General features: G+C 37.8%; 1 protein-coding gene across 4 annotated transcripts in view; it reads right to left on the bottom strand.

Moving 5' to 3' along the window:
* The window catches only part of RGS12 (regulator of G protein signaling 12), an 85,738-nt gene extending 58,605 nt beyond the window's left edge, over positions 1 to 27,133 (bottom strand). For 3 of the 4 annotated variants that reach the window (XR_014692335.1, XM_084517040.1, XM_084517042.1), the window contains exons 1-3: positions 26,993 to 27,133; positions 20,231 to 22,176; positions 4,373 to 4,492 (exon numbers count right to left, since the gene is read on the bottom strand). Coding sequence is in view for 3 of the 4 variants with exons in the window: in XM_084517040.1 (XP_084373166.1) it covers positions 4,373 to 4,492; positions 20,231 to 22,087 (1,977 nt within the window). In the remaining variant the exon portion in view is untranslated. Of the gene's footprint in view, positions 1 to 4,372; positions 4,493 to 20,230; positions 22,177 to 26,561; positions 26,810 to 26,992 lie in introns of those variants that run through there. The other variant, XM_084517041.1, reaches the window with a different exon arrangement.
* Between the last annotated feature and the right edge of the window lie 317 nt (positions 27,134 to 27,450).

The raw sequence follows: 27,450 nt of genomic DNA, 5'->3' as shown, positions 1-27,450 counted from the left end.
AGCGTTATTATCTATAATAACAGCTAATAATACTGGATTATTAATGGTTATAATTAAGATAGAACATTCTAACAAAATTCTTAACACTGACTAATAAAAGGACTTCAGTACATTCCAACTTTGAAAACATTACTCAAAATCTAGAAATTTGATACAATTAATGTTTTTTCATACGGGATGTAGCTTTAAGGTTTACAAAATGGGATGGAGACAAAAGAAAAATAAAAAAGTCTTATAAAAAATAAAGTCTATAAAAGATATATTTTTGTTCCGAAGATCTCTAAATCAAAAGGTTATTTAACAATACTCAGAGAGTAGCAATACTCTTACTCATTAGTGTAAGACATTATGTATCCCATTATACTGTTCTGCCCTAATTTTAACCACAGAGAAATACCAAAGGTATATCAAAATGATTTTCAGGAAACTCAACAGCTTTGAGATATTCTCCCTGGCTAGGTGACAACCAAATCTGTTGAATTTGAGGGAACACTTACAAGGGTCCCCCATTTTTACATATTTCAAGAAAGGTAAGATATGAATGCAAAGAGCTACAGTTGGAAGTGGTGTTGGATCTGGTTCCAAAATTGATGCTGAGAAAAAAAGATTATTTTGTTTAATGTAGGTTTGTTTGTTTTGTTTTGTTTTGTTTTGAAAAAAAAAAAGGTGGGATTCTAGTTTCTGCAGTCTTACAGAGTCACCTTCAATGTGTTTATAAATCAATAAACAATGTTTTTGCCATCACAGAATCCTACAAAGCAGAAGATGTGAGTGGTGGCACTTACCTACAGGGAAGTAAGAAGAAAAATAGGATCGCGTCCTCTCATTAGTCTAAATATTAAATAATTCTAAATCATGACAAGTTCCATTTAGCTTAAGCTATACCTTGTAAATATGAACCAGCAGGTATTCTCTGAAATAGGATTGGTGGAAATCACAGATATTGTTGTTGTTGCTGTTTATTGGTACTATTACTTAAAAAATGATTAACATAGAAAAATTTATTACTATATACAAAGTAGGAATTTGTTCATAGTAAAAACATATTTCTTGTAATTTAGTAAAGAAAAATCTCTAAAAACATTTCTTGTGAAAACCATATAATTAAGGCATATACTGGGCACACTAATTTTCCAAATTGAGTTCTAACTTACAAGTTAATCATATTCAGCCCTGGTGTAAACAAGCAAATTTTCACAGTTCAGAAATAAAATTGTACATTTTGTGCTTTGTGAGACATTTTCCTTATCTGTTACATCTTAGCACAACAACATCCTATAATTTTGCACTCTTATCCTATTTTGATCTCTCCAGATTTAAAACAAATTCATATACAGGTTCTAATAGTAAAAACAGCATTTAGAGGGTAAGCACACAAACTTGTATTTATTTATTTTTAATGTACAGCAGAGCTTCTGCAGGTAAGAGGAAATGCTTGAGGTGGGCACTGTATCATAACAGCTAATTCTAACCTTATGTGAATATTAACTGTGTGGGTATTGTCAGCCATTATACTCCTATTTGAAAGAAGAGGTGAAATATTTATTCTCTTGCAATCATTGGTTTTATTTATTAAAATTTATATATATATATATAATATAAAACATAAATATATGTTTTATGCTTGAATGGTTTTGAAAATAAATTAAAAAAAACAACTGCAAAGAAACCACGCCACCTTATGGCAGAAGACAGCAAAACTGACAACTGGTATTTCAGACACCACAGCTCCAAAGGCAAGAGGAGCAAGTTCATAATGTCATAACAAGTGCAAATGCAACCTTCTTCAGACCCATGAGAAATGAGCAGTGTTCACCATATGCCCATAAAAGGAACTGCGTGGAAGTTCACTGCTCAATTTAGAAGACTACGATGATCTTAGCAGGAATGAAACCCACAAGCTTGGAGAGGCATATTCAGTTTCAGACTTAGTGTTTGGGTCAGTACCTTATCTGTTCTGCTAAGATAGCTGGAAACAATACAACAACTGAGTAACCTATATAATATGTTCATAATCATTATTCCAGAGGTGGAGTCTCTAAGAATTTCCTGCTATTGTTATTTCCTCTTCCAGCAACTCTAAATAGATGGCCTGAAATAATCTAAACATGCACTGACAACATTGTGTTCTACTACACTTCGCATAACAGTCGTTGGGAATAACGCTGCAGTAGCAACATTAAAGTTAGAACCAAAACCAAAACATCTCATGCTATTTTACTTTGACTTGTCAAGTTTTGTAAATTATTCTCAGGGTTGGTATTTCACCAGGTGGCTGGGATATATGAAGGCTAAGTGTCATTCTCTTGTAGCATGCAGAGAAAAAAAAAGAGATTTTCAAGTGAAAAGCAGCAGCTGACAGAGAGCAGTCCACACCCACGTGGCTACATTTAATAATTAATCCAGATACAGTTTTTAGTACAGATTGTTTCTGCTTTGTCCAATTCTTCCCATGGCCTAGAATTTTCAGTTTCCCCATCTAAAGTAACAGCTTTGACTATTAGGACATTGTGTAACACAGAGACTCCCAGTTCCTCCTGTTGGTGGGACAACTTATATATATTATATATACCGACTGGGACGCAAAGAGAGAAAAATGGATTTCATAGCCCAGTGACTATGATATCTTTCTGAAATTAACAGAGGGTAAGCACCATGTCCCTATCTTGGTGATTATTTTTGCAATGCAAAACAGCTCCTACAACAGAAATTAAATGATATCCTTGGTGTTTACAGCTCCCTCAGAATATGAGATATTCACATAAATCTCTATGAAATCTAAATCTAGAAGAATGTGGTGTGAACCCACTTTTTTTCTATCACACATGAATCACTAGCACTTGGCTCTTATATATTCTAAGGTCGTCTCTTGCTGCGACCAGAAATTCTGTCAAGACTAGCAATCAATAGCAGCAAGGTTTTTTAATTTAGAAAAATTTTCTAATGAAGAAATATGTTCCTAGACAGTTACCAAACAGCTTTATCTAGAAGATCTTGCTCTGTTTGTTGAAGTTGTGCACTTACTATATTAAAGTCAGAAGTGCAAAGAAATGAAAACTATTTTCAGTGACTAGTAAAGAAAAGCAAGACACTTGAAAGCTTCAGACAGGAAGAAATAGACCACAGTGAAAAAAAAGGTAGTTTTTTTTCCTTTAAAACATCTGAGAAATAAGTAGCGACAAATCCTACCTGCATTCCCTAAGCACACCAGAAGCTCCTTCCATATACTCCGTTCCCTAAAAATCCAGTGCACCGAGGTCTCCCCTCCTTTAGTTCAGAGTTAGTGAAATGCCTTTCTTCCTACATCTTGCCACAACAGGAAACTCAGAATATGTCTTTCTTTCCTCCTCCCCTCTCAAACACTTTTTATACACCTCCTTCCCATTTAGAGGAATCAGTGTGCCACATTCCCTCCCATGCCAAAGAACAGTGTAATATGTGTTACATGGCTCCTGTGCCAAGAGCTCTGCACATAGTTTTGTTTCTGCCCAACCACAAACCTTCTTCCAGAGAAGCATGATAAAGGGGTAAGGGAAAAATCTCTCCATTTGCCTTCACATCACTATGGGTCAGGTTTTCAGGAGGAAGCACACTAGAAGAGAAGATATAATGAAGCCATATTCCTTCAGCTTGAGAGATGCTCTCAGCAGAGCAGAAGGAACAGCTTTTCAAATTCAGGTGACTTTTCATTCTCTACTTCTACCACAATTACTAAGCTTTGGCCACTGAGGCCCAGACATCAGCTGACGTTATACCAGATGTGAAATAGTGTTATTACATTACATTCAGAAAATCCCAAAATCACCATACCAATCACCAGCACCACGTTGATTAGGCATTCCCTTTTCCAGCTGCTGGCATATAGGGAGGAAAAACGTATTTAATCTGTTTAAACAGGATCTTTTTCCATACTCTGAAAACTAAATTCCTTAGGGAACTATGTAAAGAGCTTGGTCTTCGTATTCAACACCAGAAACATATGTAACCCCCCAAAACCTTCTTATTGCAAGGAATACCAGCTGAATGATAAAAAGAATGTGATGAACATTAGTTGTTTTTTTTTTCTCATTGGTCAGGATAATTAAATTCTAACTATTGTTTTGTTCTATATGACCAGCTGTGATGGGTAAAATAAAGTTAAAATTCCCCACAGAAAGAATGGCCACTGCTAGCATCAATGTAAACTATTAAAGAAACACTGAGAAAGTCAGGTGACACCTGAAATCTCTATTTCCCTCAAACAAATGCCATAATAACTTTTATTACACTACAGACATTGCTTACTCTCCTTCATTTATCACCACCATTATAGGTGATACATGTATATTCCTCACCTGGACTCATTTCTAAGTTTTAAGTGAAAGTTAATTACCTCAAGGTCATCCAGTGAACGAGTAATACTAAATCTCTTAGATCTTCCAAATGATCTTCGAGCAGAAGAACGCTGGGGAGGAGCCTGATTTAATCCCACTGAATGTCCAAATTTTGAACCCTAAACAAGAAAGAAAATATATATCATTATTTTACTTCTTTAATTTTAGTACATTACTGATCATACTGACAGCATCTGTATTTTAAACAATTCTACTTTTGTCGAGCTTGACTGCACTGATAGGGACAGAATTCCAAGGAGATAGATTTGCAAACCTCTGACAGGACACCAGGTTCAACACAAGCTCATCACGTACCCTGTAAAGTCATGTATTAAAATCATTAAAGATATGAAAGTACTTTTCCAGACTCAAGTCAAACAATTATTTAGCATTAAGTTACTTTATCAACACAAGTCATCGTTTAGGTTGCTAAAGTGCACACATGCTACATGTAAGCATTAAAAGATAGAGTTTAATGAAATGAGAAAATGAGAAAATATTTGTCCTTTCTATAGGAAATTGCCATCCTAGAAGTCATCTCACACAGCTTCTGTTGGAATCTTTTTCCTCTCTTAAAAATCTTGTTTTCACTATGCATTTTTTTCTGGAGTTTTGCTACTGTAAAATCCAACTTGTTAAATCATACAGAACAAAACAAAAGAACAAAATGCATTATTCTTTTATTCTGAAGAAAGAAACTACCTCACTCTGATATTTCATGACTAGAATTGGTACTGCAATGGTTTTATGTTTTCCCCATAATCGTACTCTTTCTCCTTAAAAAATAACCAAAGGTTGGTTAAGCTACAACAACTCAGCATGTATATATCTACTTTATGCCAAATGGAAAATTTAAGCTTAAACCTACCAGTAGGCACAGTCAGTGACTGGTGCTAAGCAGATGTACATAAACTCACTACATTATGAAAACTTGTGATGATATGCCTGAAATTTTGGATTCCTTTCACTGTAACATTCAGTGTGGGGAAAATTCCTTCCTGTCTTCTGATGTTCTCTTTCACTTGAGAAAATAATGGAGTTTAATTCAGGGTAAAATTTCTTCTAGGTCATTTCAGCATCTTTCTTCACCACAATAAGCTTCAAAAGTATTTATTAGAACTTTTATAGTTGCTTATTGGCAGCTTTGTAATATTTACTAAAATGCATTTTTCTATCTGTTTCTTCCTTTGGGCTACTTTTTATGCTCTCAGTTCTGGAATATGTGGGTATCCCTTCAATCTTTTGTTTGAATATCTCTGTGTGTCACATTACTGGAGAGAACAATCATAAATTTCACACTTAGAACTTCAAACTAACAACCACTTGCAAGAAGTAGAGAACATCAAGAACATTATACCACCACCTTGCTGCAATAAGAGATGAGCCATCCAAGAGAAGATGTCTACCTGTTTATTTGTTCCTACAGAGTCATTACAATTCTTTAGCAACAGAGCTCTGACAGCCACCACTATTCACAATAGATTGTTTAAAAGCCCCTGGAAATGTCAAGATATAACACAGGATACAGGAATCTGGATCCAAAGTATGTAGCAAGGTTCATCACTGCAACAAGGTGAGACTCCAGCTTCTTCATTCGGTATTAGAAGTGATCCGTTTTTATAGGAAATCTCTTTCCCTCCCATCTTTCAATTTAGTAAGATTTTTATTTTTTTTTATTGGGTGAGAAAAAAAAATGGGGCAGCTTCTGCCAAGGAAAACTGGAAATCTGGCAACTGGAGATTAGCTTCTGAGGTTTTTAAAAGAACATTTAGAATTGCAGTATAAAAAAGCTAAGATGGCTTTTGCTAACACAGTCAACTAAATGTGAAGACAAGAAAGTTGCTATCTGTAAATTGTCACAGATAGCGCCCATTAGAACAAGTACAGTTCCTAACTTTCCGAGCAGCTTTTGAAATCATCTGTTCCTCCAGGCAGGTATCGCTGAAGTGGTTCGCACTTGGCTCATGTCAGTCCCAGTCCTTCCTGTCCAAAATGTAAGTAACATTATGCATTAACCTGTGTCAAACAGCGAGTTCCACATCAGCCCCTGAGTAAATTCAGCAGTATCCATTGCTATTACTGCCCAGCATGTCAGAGCACTAACACGGTAGCTCCTGTGTCCATATGTTCCTGTTAAAGCAGCACAAACACACCCATTCATCTTCCAGGCTTCATCACTAGCCACATATGACCAGACCTGTTTTGGAATTCTTTATTTTTTAATCTGTAAATTAGCGATCAGACTACAAACAGCTCAGCAAATTCTAAGGCTAGTGAAATGAATGCCATCATTAATGGGAGTACAACTGGTGTTTTGAAACTAATTAAACAGCTACCCAGTATGGATTCAGCTTAATTGTCTCTGAAGTCTTTCCCAAGATAAGATGCAACACCCAAAGGACATTAGAAAACGGTGAAAGGAAACAAAGAAAAAAAAAAAAGACTATCAATAGCAGTCATATCTATTTTGAATCATGAATATAATGAATACATTTCACTTTTCTTTTTAATTCAGCCCAAAAAGTACATTAACTATCTAATATATCTTTAAAAAAGCAGAGATTGCCATGTACAATTCTGGGACTGTCAACCAGCAAACACAGAAAGAAAAAAAATTAGAAAGCAGTGACATTACAAATTGGAGGAAGAAGAACAAACCGCCTGAAGACAAAGCTAATTATATTCCACTGAGAAGCAGATTCTAGATAACATTAATGCTCACCAGATGCCCCATTTTAGAAGGAAATACAGCTTACCTAGTTGTGGTCAGAAAAAATAACAAAGAGAAAGAGGGAGAGTGGATAAAAACATTTGAAAATTGTGTAGTAGTAGAAGAGACAACAGAATATTAATACCCAATCAAACATTTTCTTTATGGTTTTTGACGTTGTTACACAAAACTACTGAGCGCTGGATGTTATGGTAAAGATAAGGAGCAAGCAAAAAAGACTGATAACAACACAGGGTATAAGAAATAATTATGACATATAAAAGTTCACAAAGCTAACAATTTCCTCAATCCATTTGGGTAACAACTGCAATTAGACAAATGTTTTCAGCTGACAAAAATCTCTTTCTCTCTTTCTTTCAAAAATCCAAATTAGTAATACTGGAAATTAAGAAAAACATTGCTAAAAAATATATATAAACTAAAATTCACAAAGTATTTAATTTCCTGGCAATGGTGCTCAGAAGTCTTCCTTTTCACCCTTTCTAGACTCATTTCCAGATATTCAGACTATGAAGGTATATGGCTTTCTTCAGATCAATTCAATTCAATATTTTAAAATTGCCTTGCGTATACACATGCAAACAAAACACTGTAACTTAAGCAGACAGCAGCAACATTTTGGCAAGTGTGTTTCATGGGACTCTGAAGAGCTGGAAATAAAAACATCCATGACTTGAAAAGGGAACACAAACATTGCAACTAGATTATACTAACCAGCATGGCTAAAGAAATCCACAGCTTTCAATCAAATAGAGATTGCTAGTGCAATGACTGATATTAATGTAATTTTGCAATCTATTAGCCATAAAGAAATTATCGTAGTTCTAAAAATCTTACGCTATTAAATATTTTTAAGTTACTAAATGGACCTTAAAACACTCAAAACTGTACATTATATGACCAACAAAATACTGTCTCGTTCACCATTAGCTGCCCAACTAAAACACTGAAATTTGCTTCATGAACGGTGGCTTTGGCTTGTTTTGTTTTGTTTTAAATACAGATTGCCCACCTGCCCTAGAACTATTTCCTGTATCTTAAAGATTCTCTTCCAGAAGCAGTGCTGCTGAATCTATAAAACAAAGCTCTCAGAAAATCTAGATATTCAAGTCAATCTAAACAAACCCTATTACAGAACAATATTAGAAACTCTACTCCATCTGATGATTTATCAGTTGGCTTCATTTTAGGAATCCAGAAACAAACAGAAAAGCACCGAGATTAGTGACAACCAATTGATTAGTGAAAAGCATGTGCTAGAGCAATACATCCTCTGCATTTCGCCATACAGATACTTACATGCCTGCTGCTACTCTCTATGATGGTCAAAGTACAAAAGACCGTATCTCCACAAGCCTTCACCCTATTACCATTCCACAGATGAAGAGGAAAACCAAAAATGTATTAAAGGAATTGACACAGCGATAGTCTAAAAACTTACCATTCCTTTTCCTATCCTTGTAACAAAATACAAATCACAATCTAGCACAGACAGAAATACAAGTCAAATGCATATTCAGAAGAGGAAAAAAAAAAAAAAAAAAAAAAAAAACAGGACAAGGAATGGGTTTGCATAATCTTATTTTAATATATAACTAGATCTCCCTTTTTTCCTTAGGCTAACAGGAATCAGTAAGTGCAAATTTATTCACATGAGGTAACTATCCATCTGACCAAACTGTAGACTTTCTCTCTCTCCAAATACATTATATATATTTACACATTATTATTATTTTAACACGCTTATTTGGCATCATGGGTGAGTTATGTCTTAATCTACTTTACAAACAAGGTATTAAATACAAAATTCACCAGCAAAGAATTGATATAGCAGCAGCTTGTGGATGTGTCCAAGGTGAGAACAATTTCTCTGAGAACAAAAAATGTGTACAGGAGAAAGACAAATACAAGAGTGCAAAACATTGTACCTGATGCATGAACAAAAGAGAGGGAGTTGAGAAGCACAGGAGCCATGCCAGACTGCAAACAGAGGGCCAGAAAGAGCAAGAATGATCCACTACAAGGTGACTTGCAAAAATCTAGCTCTTTAAAGACTAAGAAAGAAAATGGATGTGCTTAGAAGGAATTTTAACATAAACAAGTTAGGCACTAGTTCCCTATAACTCTTTTTTTTTTTTTTTTTTTTTTTTTTTGGCAGCTGTGCTGGGTTAAGGACTCTGACCACTCCTGCCAGCTCCCAGGCTGCAGCAGGCTGTCCCCTCATCTCCACTAACAATAAACTGGAACCTTAAAGCTATCCTGTTCGTAACTCAGATCGATCTACAGCCATGTCAATACAACCGAAGATGGACCCTGCCACTGCTGGATTGAGAATGACAGGACCTCTTTAAATTGGTAGCACCAACGAAATGCAACATGAAACTGCGGTCCTCAATGTGATACTCTAGCCTGGAGCAGGAGGGCACAGTAGCAAGTTGATGAAACCTTATCAATTATTCAGAACCCAAAGAAACCAAACACCTTTAGAAAACATCTACAATCAACTTAAAGAAAATTCCCAGCTCTAGAATGCGCTGTACCACACCCTTTCATATATTACAATATATGAAAGCATATATTAGCAAATATTACAACTTTTTAACAAACTCTCACACAAAACAACTTGAAATTTCCCTTTTGCACTGCATGGTCATTGTGTCTCTCTAGTTAAACATATCCTGCCCTCTAATCCAATACCTCAATATAAATAAAAACTAAGAATTTTCTCCTCTGACACCTGTTTAAAAGCTAGGAGGAGTGGAAAAGAGGTGGCAAGGAGAGGACATCAGCAGCTTTCAAAGTACAAGAGGCTAAGCAAGTGGGAGAGTTTTGCTGGGTATTCAAGGCTCCTAGGCAACAACACAGGGAGCTGGGAACAGGAATCCAGAAAGGGAAGAAAGGAGAAAGAAAAACTGTGAAGGCTAATGCCAGCTTCACAAGGTCTTGCCAATTTAATCATTTAAAGGACAACACATTACAGTTTGTGATCTCGAGGGGAAACTAAATGGGATGAAGCTCATCGGCCAGAGAGTTTGCATGCTGTGTGGAAGAGCAGGAAGAGAGGGAGAGGTAAGCTGTAAAAAGGGGAGCTAATCTAAAATGTTGAAAATCTGCTACTCTATCAAGCCCAAACATCGACATTTATATAAGGATGTTTTCAAACACTTTCAAAACTGTTCCACAAAGAAAGATAATTTCACAAGGCAGTGCACAAGCACAAGAGTGAAATCATTTTTTTTTAAATGTTTAAGGGGAAAAATAAAAAATAAAAAAGGTACTTGCAAGTCACATACAAAGTATTAAGAGCTCTAAAAAAAAGTCACTGATATGTAATCACTTCGACAGAAATTTTCTCCTTCTGACTGGGTGGCAACTGGCCACCCTGTTCAAGAGTCAATTCCCCACATTAGCCTTTTTATCTCCTAAAAAGTCCAATCAATCAGGTTCTTTTAACAGAACTTTGTCTATGAGTGCCTGTACAAGTGTCAATTGGAGTATTTATTTCTAATTAAACATCTCTGAAAACTACATAACAAAAGAAGGATGCTGATATTCACAGATTTTGAAAGACAAAGGAACACCACTTCAGTTAGGCCTCAGAGAGGCCTCAGTTTAGGGAGTTCGATTAATACAGAATTTACTACATTCTGTGTGTAACAAACCTTTAACTATTGCCACTATAAAATCATCTCATTTGTATTTGTTCTACTCCTATTTCCAGCTATGGAAGCTTTTGAAAACTCTCTCTGCTTTTAGATTTGACTCTTTGGCTTTGTATGGTAAAGTGCATAATAAGCATTTTAGTGCTGAACCCAGATGCACAGAGTTCATAAAATTTGAAACTTCTGTGGATATTCAAAACATGACAAATTTACTCTTGGATATAAAACAACAGAAGGGTCAAGCCGAAGCAGGAGTTCATCTTTACAAAACCACGCAGTTTTAAGATTTCAGGAGAAGTTATAGGAAACACAGATGGCACAGTAATCTCTTGTAGTCAGTGCAAAACTATTAAGTAATGCTGGAAGTCTTGGGGAAGGAAGAACAAAGAAATAGATACAAATATTATTCTGCTATCACTATAAATCTCAAACCCTGCTATGCTGCAGCTGTGTACTGCGTACAGTTTTGGGTGCCACAGTTTAAGAAGGACATAAAATTATCAGAGAGCATCCAAAGGAGGGCTACAAAGATGGTGAAGGGTCTAGAGGGGAAGATGTGTGAGAAGCAGACGAGGTCCCTTGGTTTGTTCAGCCCAGAGCAGAACAGGCCAAGGGGAGGCCTCATGGCGGCCTGCAGCTCCCTCACGAGGGGAGCGGAGGGGCAGGCACTGAGCTCTGATCTCTGGGGACAGCGACAGGACCCGAGGGAACGGCATGGAGCTGGGACAGGGGAGGGTCAGGCTGGGGTTTAGGGAAAGGTTCTGCACCCAGAGGGTGGTTGGGGACTGGGACAGGCTCCCCAGGGCAGCGGTCACGGCACCGAGCTTCTGGAGTTCCAGAAGCATTTGGACAACGCTCACAGACATATGGTTGAATTTTTGGGTGGTCCTTTGGGGACCCAGGAGTTGGACTTGATGATCCTTGTGGGTCCCTTCCAACTTGGGATATTCTGTGATTCTTAATCTTCCTCTGATGCCCCCTATCATCCATCACCCTCCATTCTCCTGACTTTGTGTCCTGGTAGTTGGGTGTCCCTGCACTACAGCGAGGCAAAGCAGGCAAGACTGTAGGCCATGACTTTCCTTCATCCCTCCTTCTATCAGCCAGCATCAAATGTTCCTCTGCCTAAAAAGCAACGGTGCTGAGTTGCAGGACTTATAAAGAGAGGGTCTGTGGGGCCTGAGAACAGGATGCATTAAATAATACGGTATGTTGGGTTTGGATCTCTCGTATCCTCAAAGGCATAAAAGAATCTGGGAGGGAAATAAGAAGAGAGCTTGATGTGGTCCAGTCCCCTGGACCATAACAGATACAGACACAGAAAGCCCCAGGGTATAGGTAGGCATGCTGAGAGAAAAGGCTCCATATGATATAGGGGGGAGGAGGGGAGAATGAATTAACACCCTTCAGGGTGCGCTGCTGCCACCATTATGGATTGACATCACCTCATAAAATCAAATTAGATGGTGACAGGCTAATTAAAAGAGGCCTAGCATCATTCAGACATCACAGACAGCTTTCCACAAGCTTTAATGACACTACAATTCTGGCTTTGGGGTTGTTGTTTTTCTTTGGGGGTGTGGGGAGAAGAGGCAGCAGTGTGACAAAAGATTAAAACAATATTAATCACCATTACTGGTCCATGGATTTGATCACGTTTAATCTTAACTCTTTAATAATGACATTTCACTACCCTCTAACCATTACAGCAGCATCTTTGATGGCAGTTAGGCCCATGCTATAACCAAGACACCGAAAAGAGGCCGTCCTGTCACACCAGAGCACCAAGTAAATAAAACCTGTTGCTTGTCTCATTGCTAAGGACACCAGGCACAGAACAGCAACCATCCAAATCATGGCGCTATCCCTACTCTCTTTAAAAATAAATAAATAAATTGATGATACTAATGCCGATGGAAAAGTAAGATCATTTTTTCAGTATAACCAGATAACAGTTTATTGTATGAGCTAGAAGCCTATATCGGTTGGAAACTGAAAGGGAGCAGAAAGGCCTGAGGATATCAAGGGAAAACACAAAGAAAATTTCAAGTAGATACAGAATAACTGGTTCCAAATTATCATAAACATTACCTAGGAACATTAAGGAACTACGGCCCAATGCTCAGTAACAACCAAAAAGGCAAATAAGGGATCATCAGAAAAGGAAAAGAAAACAATAAATCAGCTTTATATTCATAAATACATACCAACACATTTTCAAAATTGCTTATAGTTCCGGTTAACTGATCTCAAAAATAATACAGTAGAAATAAGGGATGAAGATTACAATTCTGTAAAAACTTCTGTATGGGAAGAGACAAAGCTAACTTCCACCTCGAAAATTCGTGATTGGTGGGTGAGATTTAAGAGAAAATTACATGACTAGAGATAAATAAATAAATAGGGAATTAGATTGTTCAGTATTTCTCATGACAGATATTAGAAGGTATGAAACAAAATCATATTGGAAAATACAACTATGCACTGTCTACTTTCCATTCTATTAAACTGTGAAATATGTCAGGTGAAATATATCAGGAATGCCAAAGGCACAACTGAGTTTAAGAAACAACAAATTCAAGAGAAAAGGCTTACAAAGGTTATTAAACACAATGCTGTGGATTCAGTCTCCACATGAGGAAAGCCTCTCAATCACATGTTGCTGAAAATTAGGATACATTTTCCATGTTTTTCTAAGCAGCTGCTCCTCGGCAGTGTCTAAAATAGGATATTGACCTCAGTATTGGATATCTCATCTGATAGATAGGGATGTTCTTACTGACCTGTTCTTACAAAACAAATATTAACCAGCAGTGCCATATGGCTACAAAAAAAGTAAATACTATGAAGAGGTATTATATGAGGTATTTACAATAGAGATTGGAAAATGTACACTACAATTACACGAAACCGTTATCAGGAAATTGGTGTGAAATTTTGGTCACCCATCTCCCAGAATGAATTTAAACTAGAATAGTTTCTGAAAAGGGCTACTAAAATTATCAGAAGAAAGAAACATTAATTCACAGAACTGAGAGACTTAGCATTCCCCATCCAATAAAATGAAAGCTCAAAGAGAATATAACTCCTATGCAAGACTTCGGGCTGGAAGATAAACCAAAGTTTCTAACATCATAATAGTGATGTCCTGGAATAATTTTCCTGCAGAAGTCGAGGAGCAAACACAAATTTTTCAAAGGTAGATCTGCTAAGTGTATGGGAAGAATGATAACACAACTACCTTAAAGAGCCAGAATTTGGTTTGATGATGCAGAATATCTTCTCTGATATTCTCTTTGCAAATTTGTCTTAATTGCCATTTTAATGATGGAATGAATTTTCAAGCCTTTCTCTTTAAGATTAATTTCTTCATGTTTTTAAACACTTCAGGTGGGTTTTAAAGATTCCATATTTCTTTCTGTTAATTAAAGATCTTTATTCTACATAATAAACACAAGTTTGGATTTCTGTTTTTTTTTCTTTTTGAAGGTAACAGCACTTAGCCTACAGACTAATTTTATAAACTCTATATTAAAGCTTCTATGCTAAAAACTTAAAATAAAGCCATTTTCAAATAATCTTCAATTCATTCTGTGCTAATTATTTTCCTCCACTATTCTCATATTTCTCTTTGTTTCTTAAGATGCCGTCTTCCCTTGTGGCTTCACAACTCAAATTCAGAAATCCTTAAATACCCTCTCCCCTTAATTTGAAATGAGATTTCTACAAAGTCAACATTGCTCTGAAGACACTTATTCTTCAGATTTTATTTGATTTCCTTTTCAGAGAAAAGCACCTAGCGTTATTGCAAATCTTTATACATTTTAAAGATCCTTGAATTGGCCATTATTAAAAATCATTATTTTAAAAGATTACAATACAAATGGAAAGCTGCAGGAAATTTCTAAATATTCAATTGTTTTTAAATTTTCGAACGGCAAAGTATATCAGAGCTCCTATTGCACACGGATACCTCTGAGCAGATAATTCATATCAGCACATTCTCTGATCTAGCTTGGTATTTGGGATTTCAGTTGTGTTGTTATTAAGGTATATAATGTATATCTCAGATCAAATTCCAAAGTTTTACATTAAATTGTACTTCATAAGAATAGCAATCCATCTGCCATTAATTCAGCTTTATAAACAGCTGGAGTGGAACAACTTAAGTGAGAGAGCGAACAGAACTGTAGAGGAAAGGGAAAAAAAAAACACATGTAATTATACAACAAAAAAACAAATATGGGAACCACAAAGCTTTGCCAACATTGTCTTTGCCTCTCAAATATCTGCCTCTCAGTTAGTTCACCACCCAGTTACCAACATTAAAAACTGTAGTTCTTGGATTTGAAGCAATTTTTTTAAAAAATCATCAAAATATAAAATCTTTCTATTCTTAACTTGAACAGAGTATCTTTTTAAGTTTTACTCACCTGGAAGTCAAAGAGCAGTTCTAAAGCACAGATAAATTTCGGATCAAAACAGAGTAACAGTAAAAGCTAACCCAGAAAATATATTAGCAGGCAAAGATGTATTAGTGAACTCCAGGACAGGTATTGCTACCTGTCTTCTAAGTTCTTACAATATTCTCAGTAACTTAAGTCATGATGGTTACAAAGCAGTTGATATATTTTGGGGGTTAAAAAAAAAAAAAATGTAATACTATTGTTCAGTGAGTCTCAGACAATGAATTTATCTATCTTTCCTTCCTCTAAGATCCACAAATATCATTAATTCATAAATTGATACTCCTCACAAGCACAATCTGTAGCATTCTTAAGGTAGAAGTCTTACAACGAATGTGAAGCAGAAAAGGGTTTCTAAAAAGCAATACTCAAAATTTTAAAAGCCTTTTTAATACATGTACCTCTGTCGCTACTCACTTGGAATAGACCTAGTACCCAAATAGCAGTTATTAAGCTCTGGTTGCAAAACCACTTGTGCTCTCAAATGTTATGTTTGCCTGCACAACATTAAAACAAACTTGTGAGAGGTCACTGCCTAGGTCTCTGTCCTCACAGAGAGAAAACTCAAAGTCTAAAATGACTGTTATGAGGCTTTCAACTAGAGGAAAAAAAAAAAAAAAAAAAGTATTTTCCCAGTAAAATTTAATTTAAAACAGTAACAGTTAGACATATTTTTGGCCAGGCCCTAGCCCGAAATCAGAGAGTGAGAGCTGAACAAAATCAAACGCATTAGATTAATTTAGTCTAGTGGGGACAACATGTTTCCCTGTTCAGCAATTCCTCAAGTCCCTTGCCAATCCTAACATCCCCTGATGTTTTCATACTTCTTATGGTGCTTTTCTTTTGTGTAACCCAAAACTGCGCTGAAGGATCGGTAGGTGGAATGCTGAAGGTGGAAACAACAAGGCAACGGCAACAGAAGCAGCACACTGCAAAAGGAGTAACAAATAGGAGAGCAGGAATTATTCCATTCCCACTGAAACCACAATGAGACTCTTCATCTGCTACTCTTGGAGACCTCATTAAACCACACGCCCCTACCCAGTATCATCCTTACAGTAATTCAGGCGCTTCTCCCTACCAGAAATCTTCCTCAGTCATGCTGAGATTCAAAGCCTCCCACTACTTGCTTTAGATTAAGAGGCTTCTAAAAGCCTACAGGAGTCAATTAGTCCCCCAAAGTCTCACAGGATGCTTCAGTAGAAATGTGCTCATGTGAAACTTTTAAGGAACACGGGAAACATGAAGTTCAGTGCAGGAAACGATTGTAGAGGTGCATGGGAGCAAAGATACCAAAAGAAATCTAAATCAGAAGAGGTGGAATAGAACTGAGATTTCCTAGATGAACTCCCAAATCTCCTCTTCCATGTATAACAACCAGTTTAAAAAATAGGGATTAGAAAAAAAAATAAATAAATACAGGCATTATTAGAGTATACACATTCAATAATTTAAGGATAAAATCTTTACAATAACATTATAAAGCAAAAGAAAAAACAAGAACAACAAAAGCCATGCTACCTAGTGATATTTAATCAAATTAGGCAATTTGAATTTTTTCTCCTATTTGTATTTATATTGAACTTTAAAAGGCTTTGTAGCCATATAACACTTATTAGCATTAAAAAAAAAACTTGTGTTTTTGCAAATTATCACAAAATTAACATCAATTCTAATTCAATAGCTGAAAAAAAAATCATTAAGGGACTACAACACCAAAGGGAAAATAAAGCTGAGAAAACTCATTTATGTCCTTGCAACCCGAAGTCAGAAACATCATATATATTCCTACCCAGAAGATAAACTTACCCAGTTCTGCAAGTGTAACCTCAAGTGGCTATACAGAGCTTTCTTACACCTACACTTGTGCTTTGTACAATTCACAGTTATTTTATAGGTGCAGCTATAAAAGAGTTTATGCCTTTCTTTTTCCCAACTAGCACCGTACAGGACAGCATATTTTGCTGTGCAGCATGCTCTGATCACCACTGTTTAGCTGCACAGCAATTCTGCTGGATCCAAATTGCACCCAGGGACTTGTGTCCTTTCCCCAGAGTGTAACGACAGCGCGCAATGACAGCTCCAAGGAAGACAGCATGCAATATGGATGTGCAGAGTCCAGCTCAAAAAACTCTAGCCTTGGTTATCTTTTTGCCTTCTGGTGGTTTCTGGACATTCCCACTTGTAGGATATATTATCCTTCAATACTAATGTAAAAGACAAAAAAAAAAAAAAGCACCCAATTAAAAAGCAATTTAAAGGCTGCTCTGACAAATTAAACATTAGATTCAGATTAGATTCAGCCACTAGGTTATAAAAATATGAACAGAATCCCACGTGGCCACTTTATACACTTCATTCTAGTAGGCTGCATCCCTGCCCATGGCAGGGGGGTGGAACTGGATGGTCTCCAAGGTCCCTTCCAGCCCCAGTCATCCTATGATTCTACGATTCCGTGGCTGGAATGTGTCTGAGCAGGCTGTGTAAAATCAATCCTTATCCCTTAAAAAGATCACAATATGGTGAGGATGTATAGTTTTCTAGAATATAGCATCTAACCCATCAGAACAATGTTTTGGAATAGACAGCCTTACCCTTCTCTCCGCACAAAGCAAAAAAAAAAAAAAAAAAAAAAAAAAAAGTCTGAATTTCTGGATATCATTCCATAACATAGTGTTCCCTGACTATTTTCATTAAGGTGAGAACACGTTACTACTCCATCTCTATGAATTATTCTGAATAACACTAAGTGTTTGCGACTCATGCCAGCAAATGATTTCAAGACCTTCATGAGTATTCCTCATTTGTTTCAATAGCCTTCAATAATACCAATGAAAAATTAAAATGCAGAAGAGGTTCTGTTGCCTCAATGAGACTAAAGGCTAAAGCCACGTATGAACATTTTAAACGTCTCTTTTGCAAACAAATTTATTGTTAATCAAAGAATAGAATACTTGTTTTACTAGAAAATGCACTTAAAAGGGAAGAGTAAACAAAGTATTTTATGTTGGAACATATATTCTGGTATATGCTGGTCCGAGTGATACAGCAGGTGATTTACTATTTCAGTTCACCCACATATAGAACATCTTTCCTTTTAAAGTGTAAATTTTTCAATGTGATTCTCATTAGTATGTTCTTGACTTCCAGAAAATGTTTCAAGAATTTAAAAAAAAAAATTGTGAGTTTTAATCCTCAAAAAAATCCCATCCATATGACAATCACGGACAACATGGCAGTCACAAAGTTGTTGCAGAGACCCTCAAGGAGTTTCCCCAGCATCCCTTGGCAGCTGGTGCAGTACCTGCAGCTGAAGCTCTCCAGTTCCCAAAGAGTGCTTGGGACCCACGTTCACAACACACATGGTGCAGGGACTGTGTCTAGAGGGACCTTTTCCTTGGCCCATCAGCAAACCTCTTGGCAAGCAGACCATGAACTCAATGCTAGGGTGGGTGCTGCTTACAAATGAAGCGTTTCTGTTTGCATAATTTCTATTTGTTTGTGTTTTTTTGTTTGGTTGGTTGGTTGGTTTGTGTTTTTTGGAAAAGCATGAAACACCTTGTGTTTAAGATCATTTGATATTCAATACATTACTGCAGGTCTGGAAAACACTGGGTTGCAGTCAGTTTATCTTAAAAATATTTAAGAAAAAATAAACTAGTGTGCATAATTATGTACTTATCAGTTTTAGGATGTTTGTGAAAGTTACTGGCTTCACCATGAAAGAAAAGCAATAAAAACGAATCTTTTCAACACCAAAACCAAAATGTTCTAAAGTTTTGCGTTTTAGCCCCCCCAAAAAATCTATGGTCAAGCATCACAGCAATGCAAAGATTTTGTCTCTAACGGTTTGAAACAACTAATGAATCCATACTGTCACTCACTTCACATAGAGAGCAACAGTTGGATATTTTTAATCAGGTGAAAATTTTCCTTTTTTCCATAAATAGATGAGGGTAACATGATGGAGAGTTGAATCAATTATATAAGCTGATGAAAGAACAATAATTCTTGAAGACTAATTTGGAGCATGAGGTTGTGTCTTCCCCTGGAGTCAGCAAATGTTTCAAACACAACTCCTTGCCATTAATTCTTTTAATGTAGCACTGATGACCTCCACTTCACTAGAATCCCAGTTATCAACTGCAGTCTCCCATAAGATTAGTTCCCTCACCAGGAGAATGTGTATGTGGCAAAGGGAACAGTGTCTAATTATACTGGATATTTCTTCCACACAGTTTTATTACTATTATTATTATCTTAAGTCTTTTTGCTTTGGTTTATAGAAGCCCAATGGTAGTCAAAACAAGTAGATAGGGCAGTAATGTGGAATAAAATCTGAACTACGGTTTACTGGCAGTGTATTAGATTTGTGACCTAATAATGGGCACTAAAATAATCATTAATGACTATCCTTTAATATAGGTTTAATACCGCTTCTACTGAGATGTTTGCCAGAGTGTATTTTCATGACATTAAAATTACCTTCTTTTGTTAAAAGTTTATAGCAAGTCTTAGACTAATGATTAGACCACATATCTATAAAAATAGATATCACTAAAATGATGACAGTGGCAAGCCAGCCTTCTTAAAAAAAAAAAAAAAGAAGCAATCAGACTGAAGATCCAGACTGTTTCCATTCTTTTGCTGCTGGAGGTCAGAAGGAACTGCAGTTGCTAGAATATCATGTCTCCTTTTATTGCAATGCCACGACAACATTTGGAAACAATGAAAAGACAAGAAGAAATGTGAGAAAGCTCTAATAGACAACGCTTCCAGCAGAAGTACGACTCCAGAGCTGCACTCAATTAAACAGGAATACACAAAGTCTCTAAATAGGAAAGGGAGCCATATTATTTTCTTCATCTGAAATGCTGTAAAATGATAATAATATAATAATATAAATTTAAGTTTCAGTACGGAGATGTCATGGACTTAAATACCACAGGGTTGGAGTAGTATTTTGGTTTTTAGGAACCAGTACCAACATTTTCTTACCTTTTTATCTTCTTTAGACTTCCTAACACTGTGCGGAGGGCCCAATTTGTTTTGCATGCAAAACATCTTCTTGGACCATTCATTTTTATGAGATTTTAACTGCGGCTGACCAAAGCTGCCATCGACTCTGTATCTGTCAGCTGGAATCTTACTCATTGGAGGGGGGAGAGTCCCGCAGTTCACACTTGACCAGCCATCTGTAGAATCAGTGTAAGACTCCTGGTCGCTAGCATTTCCATGCTGCCACTCTTGTAAAACGTGCACGGGCAACCACCTTTGATTGCCCACGCCTGCAGCGCTTTTCTTTGATGGGGGTACTGAATTTCGGGAGGAAACCAGTGGAACTTCGATACGGGCAGAAGGACATAAGTGCTTGTTTAAATTTTGGGACTTATCATTCTGAATTACTTCTAAAGGAATGTTTCCTTCCTGTTCGTGACAGAAGCCATTCCAATGGGAAGCAGACTGATTTTGTCCCCTTCCAACCGGATTTTCCCATATGCTGTTGGGAATATGTTTACTTGGATTGCTCCCCAAATCAACCACCAGAACTCTGTTATTCTTTTCTTCTTGATTAAAATTCCCAATTCCGCTATCACTGTTACTACTTGTGCTGTTATTCTGATGAGCATCTGCATCACCATCAAGAAAAGCCCGTGCACGCATTCCCTCAATCAATTCCCCCATATCCCTGTACAGGACAGAAATAAACTGAAGAACAGGTAGAGATGATGTTGGAAACTCCAGACAGCCATTTGTGTCTGGATCTGCTGTACATTCCAGTCCAAAACGTCTTGCTATGCCCTGATGAATTTTATGATGAAATAAGTCTGGATCCACCATAAAGACATGGCAAGATGTCCTCAGAACCCCTTCATCTTCCTGAGCCAAGCTCGCATCGTCATTTGTCTGCATTGTAACTAATCCAAAGAATCTTCTATCGTCGGGGCAAACAGCGCTGAATGCCAGTTTCTCCGCAGGGTATTCTGCCACCACACCTGATTTGTCACTGCAGAGCTGAATACAGTCGTGCATTATCTTCATCATCACTAACGAATGGATTTTTTGTTCCGCCCGTAGACGCCTCATGCACCCACGAATAGCCTGCAAACTCTCATTTTCCAAATTTGAGGTTGTTGAAGGAAGTTCGATTGAGCCTAGGTAGCCTACAATCATGGCAACGTTTAAAATGCTTGCATCTAGTCCAAAGTCTTCTGCACTCTCCAGTCCAATTCTAAAAACCGAATCATCATTCGGGACCTTGGACATTTCTTCCTTTGACAGTAGGTTTGGATTGCTTAGACTTTCATTTCCAGTTTCATATTTAATAGCAGCAGAATCTGAAAATGATCTTTGTTTTGGTGTGGAATTATCTGAGTTACCAGCACAAAGACTAGGATTCTCGAAGATCATGTTGAAAATGCCACCAGACTGCATTTCTTCAACAACTTTCTCTGCTCTGTTTATGCCTAGAGCTTTAGAGTCAGGTTTAGGCTTCAGCCACCCCTTTCCATCATAAAAGCCAACTTCTTCATCACTTGAACATGAATCTATATGACTAATCCCTTCAGCAATGACCATGTGGAGGACTCCAGAACATTTTCCAATAAGTTTCACTACATCTTCATGAGAGGCCTTTTTCACATTAATTTCGTTAACAGCAAATATCTGATCTCCTGCTTTAAGTCCAACATAATCAGCAGGGCTTCCTTTCATAACACAACTAAGAACACATGGAGCTTGTCCAGAAAGGGTAAACCCATAGCCTGCTCTTCCTCTAGCAACTTCCACACTCCTTATTCGAGGAGGGGCATGCATATTGAGTCGACGTTTGACTGTCTCCCCTGGTCTATACATGTTGGGTTTTTTTCCTGAGACAGGAAAACTTTTAAATAGTCCGGGATCTTGTCATGTTTCACAGTATCACTCCTTCATCTGATGAAGCCCTAAAGAAAGAAAGAAAAAGACGTTAATTCTCAATCATATTTCAGTTTTTTAGCACCCAAGATTCACTTTACTACTCAGAACCACTGCTAGTGAATTCTACCAAAAATTATTGCAACAGGATTAACACAGCACTCAAAACAGTTTGAAAGAACAGTCATCATTTTATTAATGACAAAGCAGTAGCAAATGCAAATAAAGCGGTTGTCCAAAATGACAAAGTAATTTAACAGCAAAACTAAGAACAGGATCTAAGTCTTCAGATGTACAGCCCGGCAATCTTACACTATGTCACGTTATGTCTTCCCCAAGGCATTTTACCTACTATTCAGATAACTTCTGTCTTACTGCACCACTGGCATACCACCATGTTACAGCACAATGCAAATCCTGGATGAAGCTCATCTGCCCTTTCCCAGGCATCTTAAAGTTAAGTAATATCTACTTACCACCCCTCCTATATATTCAAGGTAGAGAAACAAGTACCTAATGCCCCCATCTAAAATAGCTAATGCCTGGCTCATTGTAAAGGCAACCTGAAGTATCTCAGACTTCGCCATTCGCACATGTATTCCATTTGCATATATAGCAATAAATGGGCATTCAATCATATAGAGACCAAAGGGAACTGAAATCAGATTTACTGTTATACCAATCAATAAATTTACTCAAAAATAACTTCTCAGAAAGCAAACACTATAAAAATTGCATTTCAGTCATTCCAACATCCATATGTTTTAGTTTAGATAAAAGCTTCCAAAAAAAAAGAAGAAAAAAGAAGGAACTCCAAATGCTGCCAGTATTAATCTAGTCAGCAGCAGATTCATGACTCTAATTGAGATAAAGCAACTTTATAGGAACAGCAAGAAAAGGTAGGCTTCATTACATTTTGGTGTTGACACTGCAGTTTGGATGTCTCATCCAAATTATACCCAGGTAAGTTCCATTGTTTTAGAAAGGCAGTCAAACCTAAGCAGGTTTGACTTTACTTTGGGGGTTTAGTCTGTATTTTCTTGAACAAAGGGACATCAGATTTTACAGTCTCCATGGAGCAGCTGCAATTGGTAACGTAGTATTGTTTCTGCAAATTGTTTTAATATAGCAATTATCTAGTTTCAATAACTAGAGTTCCTCCGTAATTTGAGAAAATAACTTAGATTTACAAAGTAATGAAACTTCACACTTAACCTTTAGATGGAAATCATAACACAAGAAATGCTTTGGAAACATTTAACCAGGCTCACACATTGCTGTAAAAGACCCCTGTCAACTCACATCCAGTCTTGTGTCTCAATAAGAAGTCTGCCTTTTCCTGTTGAGGCTAAACTTACAACCTCAGAGACCGCTGCGCCTTCAGCTCTCTACAAATAGGTCTGGCACTTTCTGAGGGTACTCATTAAATGTCAGTGAACCTGTGCAAGATATACTTCTTCAACAACAACAAAAGCAACTGACTGTAACAACAAATGCCTAACAGTAAATAAATATCTGCTAACTAGGAGTATGGGTATATACACATTTTAATTCATCTTTGAATGAACATTTCTGTTCTCCATTGTCTGGAAAATACCCTAATGCATCCCTTGGGTGCCCCCCAACACTGTGCTGCTAAACCAGTTAACAGAAAGCACCATGATTTCTGGCACTAAAAAGTGTGGTACTAGCTTGCAAGAGGAAAGGAAACAATTAGAAGAGTATTAGATTATTTATAATCTGATCAAAAAATATAAAAAGCAGGAGTCACAAAAAAAAAAAAAATTTGTACTGTAACACTGAGGTAGCTGATACAAAAAAAAAAAAGGTCTTTCAACTATCTTAGCTATCTTTCTAATCAATAACAATTAATCCTAAATACGACTTAAAAAATAAAACTTGATGAAAACATAGTTAGGCTGCTCTTGGGAGGAAGCAAACTGTCCTACCTCACCATCCTGCACTTGCTGTGAGGACTCCATCTAACTCTATTCCAGAGTCGATTTATCTCCTTGCCTTCCTAACCTCTGCCCCTTACACATCAAGCATTTATTGCAGGGGATAACGGCTGATAAGGGAATGTCATTCCAAAACCTACGATGACCATAAAAACAAAACAGGAGGCTGCTTACACCACCTTACTTGTCTCTAGTGACGAGGTCCCAGAGCTGTGAAGACTTATAGCTATAATTTATTTGTGTAATTCCGTGTGGGTAAAATTAAGAGTGAGAAGTCCTTTATTCTCAAATCTTAATACATATATAATATATACAGACATACATACAGACACTTAAAGACACTTAAAAGAAAAAAAAATGTTTACATCACTGGAAAAGCTATCACTTCTTCACCTCAGCAGCTGAATATTATTGTGCATTATTTGCGGCTATTACAGCCATGAGAAATAACTGCTCACAGAATTTATCTAAGAAACTTGAGGACAAAGGACCAATGTGGCTCTTCTGCAAGAACCCTCAGCACTGAAATATGCTTTACTACAACAATGGCACGACAGACAAATGGAAAATTTTCAAAAATAATGTTTTTCATAAGCAGGGAGATGCCAAGAGTGGAGGGTTGTGTTACAAACTGTTAACAAATGCGTTATAAAATATATGCATCTTACAGCCTGATTAAAAAGCTGAGTTTTCTAATTGCCTAAGTTTTCTTTTTTATTTCTTTGCAGACTTGAAACCTGGAGCTAGAGAGATATGGCACAAAATTGGCACAAACTTCCATGGTTTCAAAGCAACCGCACCTGAATAATCTTCTACTGTAAGAGATTACAAAATGTGTAATGCACCCAGAGCGCTGATAGAAAGCTTTGTATGTCTGCATGTTTGCTAAAAGGTGAAATTGTTAGGGAACAATGTAACCTGTGTAACTTGTCACATGTAACCAAAGATAAAAGTGGGCTGTTGGTTTTCAGAACAATACTGAATCTCACCAAGACTAACACTAATATGCTGCTGTAATTCTAATAGTCATGGCACTGAATTTTATTACTTTGATAGCATAACCATGTTATGTGATTCAATCATATACAGTAGGTCAGAAAAATGCTTACACCATGATAAAACACATGGCCAAGCTTGCTTTGACTTTCTGCTACCACTAAGAATGTCAAAGTAAGCCTTAAGAGAAAAGAAAGTCTGTACAGTAGCAAAACACACTAATGAGTATCAGTCAGGAGGATATATGCATTTTAAATGAGAAAACAGGACTCAGCAAAAGAAAAGCTGAATAATTTGTAACACACGGTAACTAAAACTTATGCAAATGACATAGCTTAGTAAGTGCATTGAAATGTCACAAAGACACTGAAAATACGGAATTACTGCTATCATTTGAAAAACATTGAAAACAAAATTACTGCTATGATTTCAGAAAGCTTAGCAGAATTTGTACCAACACAGCTTAGTAACAGGACGCAGAACAAATAAGAGTTTAATAACTAAAAAAATATTTCAAAGGACATTTCAGACAGAAACACTAACCCATACAAATTAAGAGTTGTTCAAGTCTGTGAAATGACATAATTGGCCCATATACATCAGCTTTGTCGCAAAAGTGCCAAACAAAACCAGCACACAATCTGATCTACCATTGAAACCATTTATTTTTGAGACAGAAAACACCAAAAATACCAGTTCCTGTTGAGCTGTACTTTATCCCCCAGACACTGAATTTCTTTATGTAATGTTTTTACATATCCATGCTAGCTTGACATCTCTTGAGCTCTCTCCTACAGAGGAAATACTAATTTGCTTACTTTCAAGGGAGAGAGGTGATTAGCTTCCTGCTCCTACTAACTCATAGCAACAAAAGAGCAAACAGAAACAGGAGATTTACTCCTAACTTAGCCTGCAACCTTAACGGTTACAGTGGGTACGTGAAAGCAGTTACGTGAAGGAGAACGTGGAAATTAAGACAACGCTGCTGACCACCAGCCCATTTTGTGAAGCCTTTGGGAACGCGCATTACTGCCGTAACCAAGTTAATGTGCTTTTTTGGGGGTGGTGGTGGGGTTTTTTTGAGAGGCAGAGAACTTGGCTTCATTTTGTTTCTCAATGGCGAGACTGTACAAGGATAAACTGTGCAAAGTAGAAACAGAGAGGAGAAAGACTGTTCCCTCACCCTTCACATGAGTCTTGGAGCACTGCAACACTCCTCGTTCAGCATCTCGCTCTACTCATTAACGCAAAACCGACTTTCACAAGCGATGCTACTACAAAGACCAAACGAAGCTGTAAAATTTGAATTCCACTCGCTATTAAAATGCGGTATGCGTTTATAGACAAGTTACACAAGAAATGTAACAGGACAAACTGTCGAAGACGGCTACCAGTTGTTCGGGAGCTTGGGCGGGACAGTTTTCATCCCCTATCAGCATTCCCCAATTGGCAAAACATACCATTATGGTTCCTGCGCGACCGCTCCGCCAGAAAGTCATTATTAAGCGCACCTAGCGCGATCATTCAAGAAACACCGACTTGAATCAGCAACAGCAGGCTGAAAAACATTTGTCCACGAAACCTCCCCTCACGGCGGAGCCAAGGTGCGGAGCGCCGGGAGCACGGCGCAGCTTTGCTGGGCGGCGTGACAAGCGAGGACAAAGTTTCCTAAAGCTGCTGTATAAACAGGCGCGCACTTACAATCCGGATTAGTTCGTTTGTTGTACTTAAGAAAGCGAAAAGATGTTGGTGGTGGCTGAGCTCCTTTTTTTTTTTGTTTCCTTTTTGTGTCGCCCCCCCCCTCCTTTCTCCTCCTCCTCCCGCCCCAGCCCGGTCCCAAAGAGCCGGGCAGCAGGGCTGGGGGCTGCCCCGCCCGGCCCCCCTCACTCACCTCGGTCCCCTCAGGACTCCGGTCGCTCCGGGAGGCGCCACCTTCCCCCCCGGTCACCGAGGAGACCGCCCCCGGGCTCCGCCGCCCCGCGCCGCGGCCACTGGCTGCCAGGAGCCGTCAGTCAGCGCGCTCACCCGGCACGGCCGGCGGGCGGCTTCCCGGACAGAGAGCGGGGAGAGACAATACCCGCCGCCGAGGAACTACAGCTCCCGGCGTGCCCTGCGAGCGGCCAGCTCCCTCAGACCGCAGGGAGCGGGCCGCGCGGGGCATGCTGGGTAGTGTAGTTCTTACTTCTCCCCTGTTCGGGGAGGGGAATGCGCAAGCGCGCGCTGCCGGCGCCCTTTCGAATGGGGCGCAGCGGCGGGACTGGGCGGGTGAAGCGAAATGAAAAACGAAGTGAAGTGGAAAAAGTCACAAGTGAAGTGAAAAGTGTATTGAAAAGTGAAAAGTAAAGTGAA

Source organism: Aythya ferina, assembly GCF_964211825.1.
Source record: "Aythya ferina genome assembly, chromosome: 4".
In the NCBI taxonomy this organism is placed as follows: Eukaryota; Metazoa; Chordata; class Aves; order Anseriformes; family Anatidae; genus Aythya; species Aythya ferina.
The sequence above is the reverse complement of the archived record's forward strand: the minus strand, read 5'-3'. Positions and strand labels throughout refer to the sequence as shown.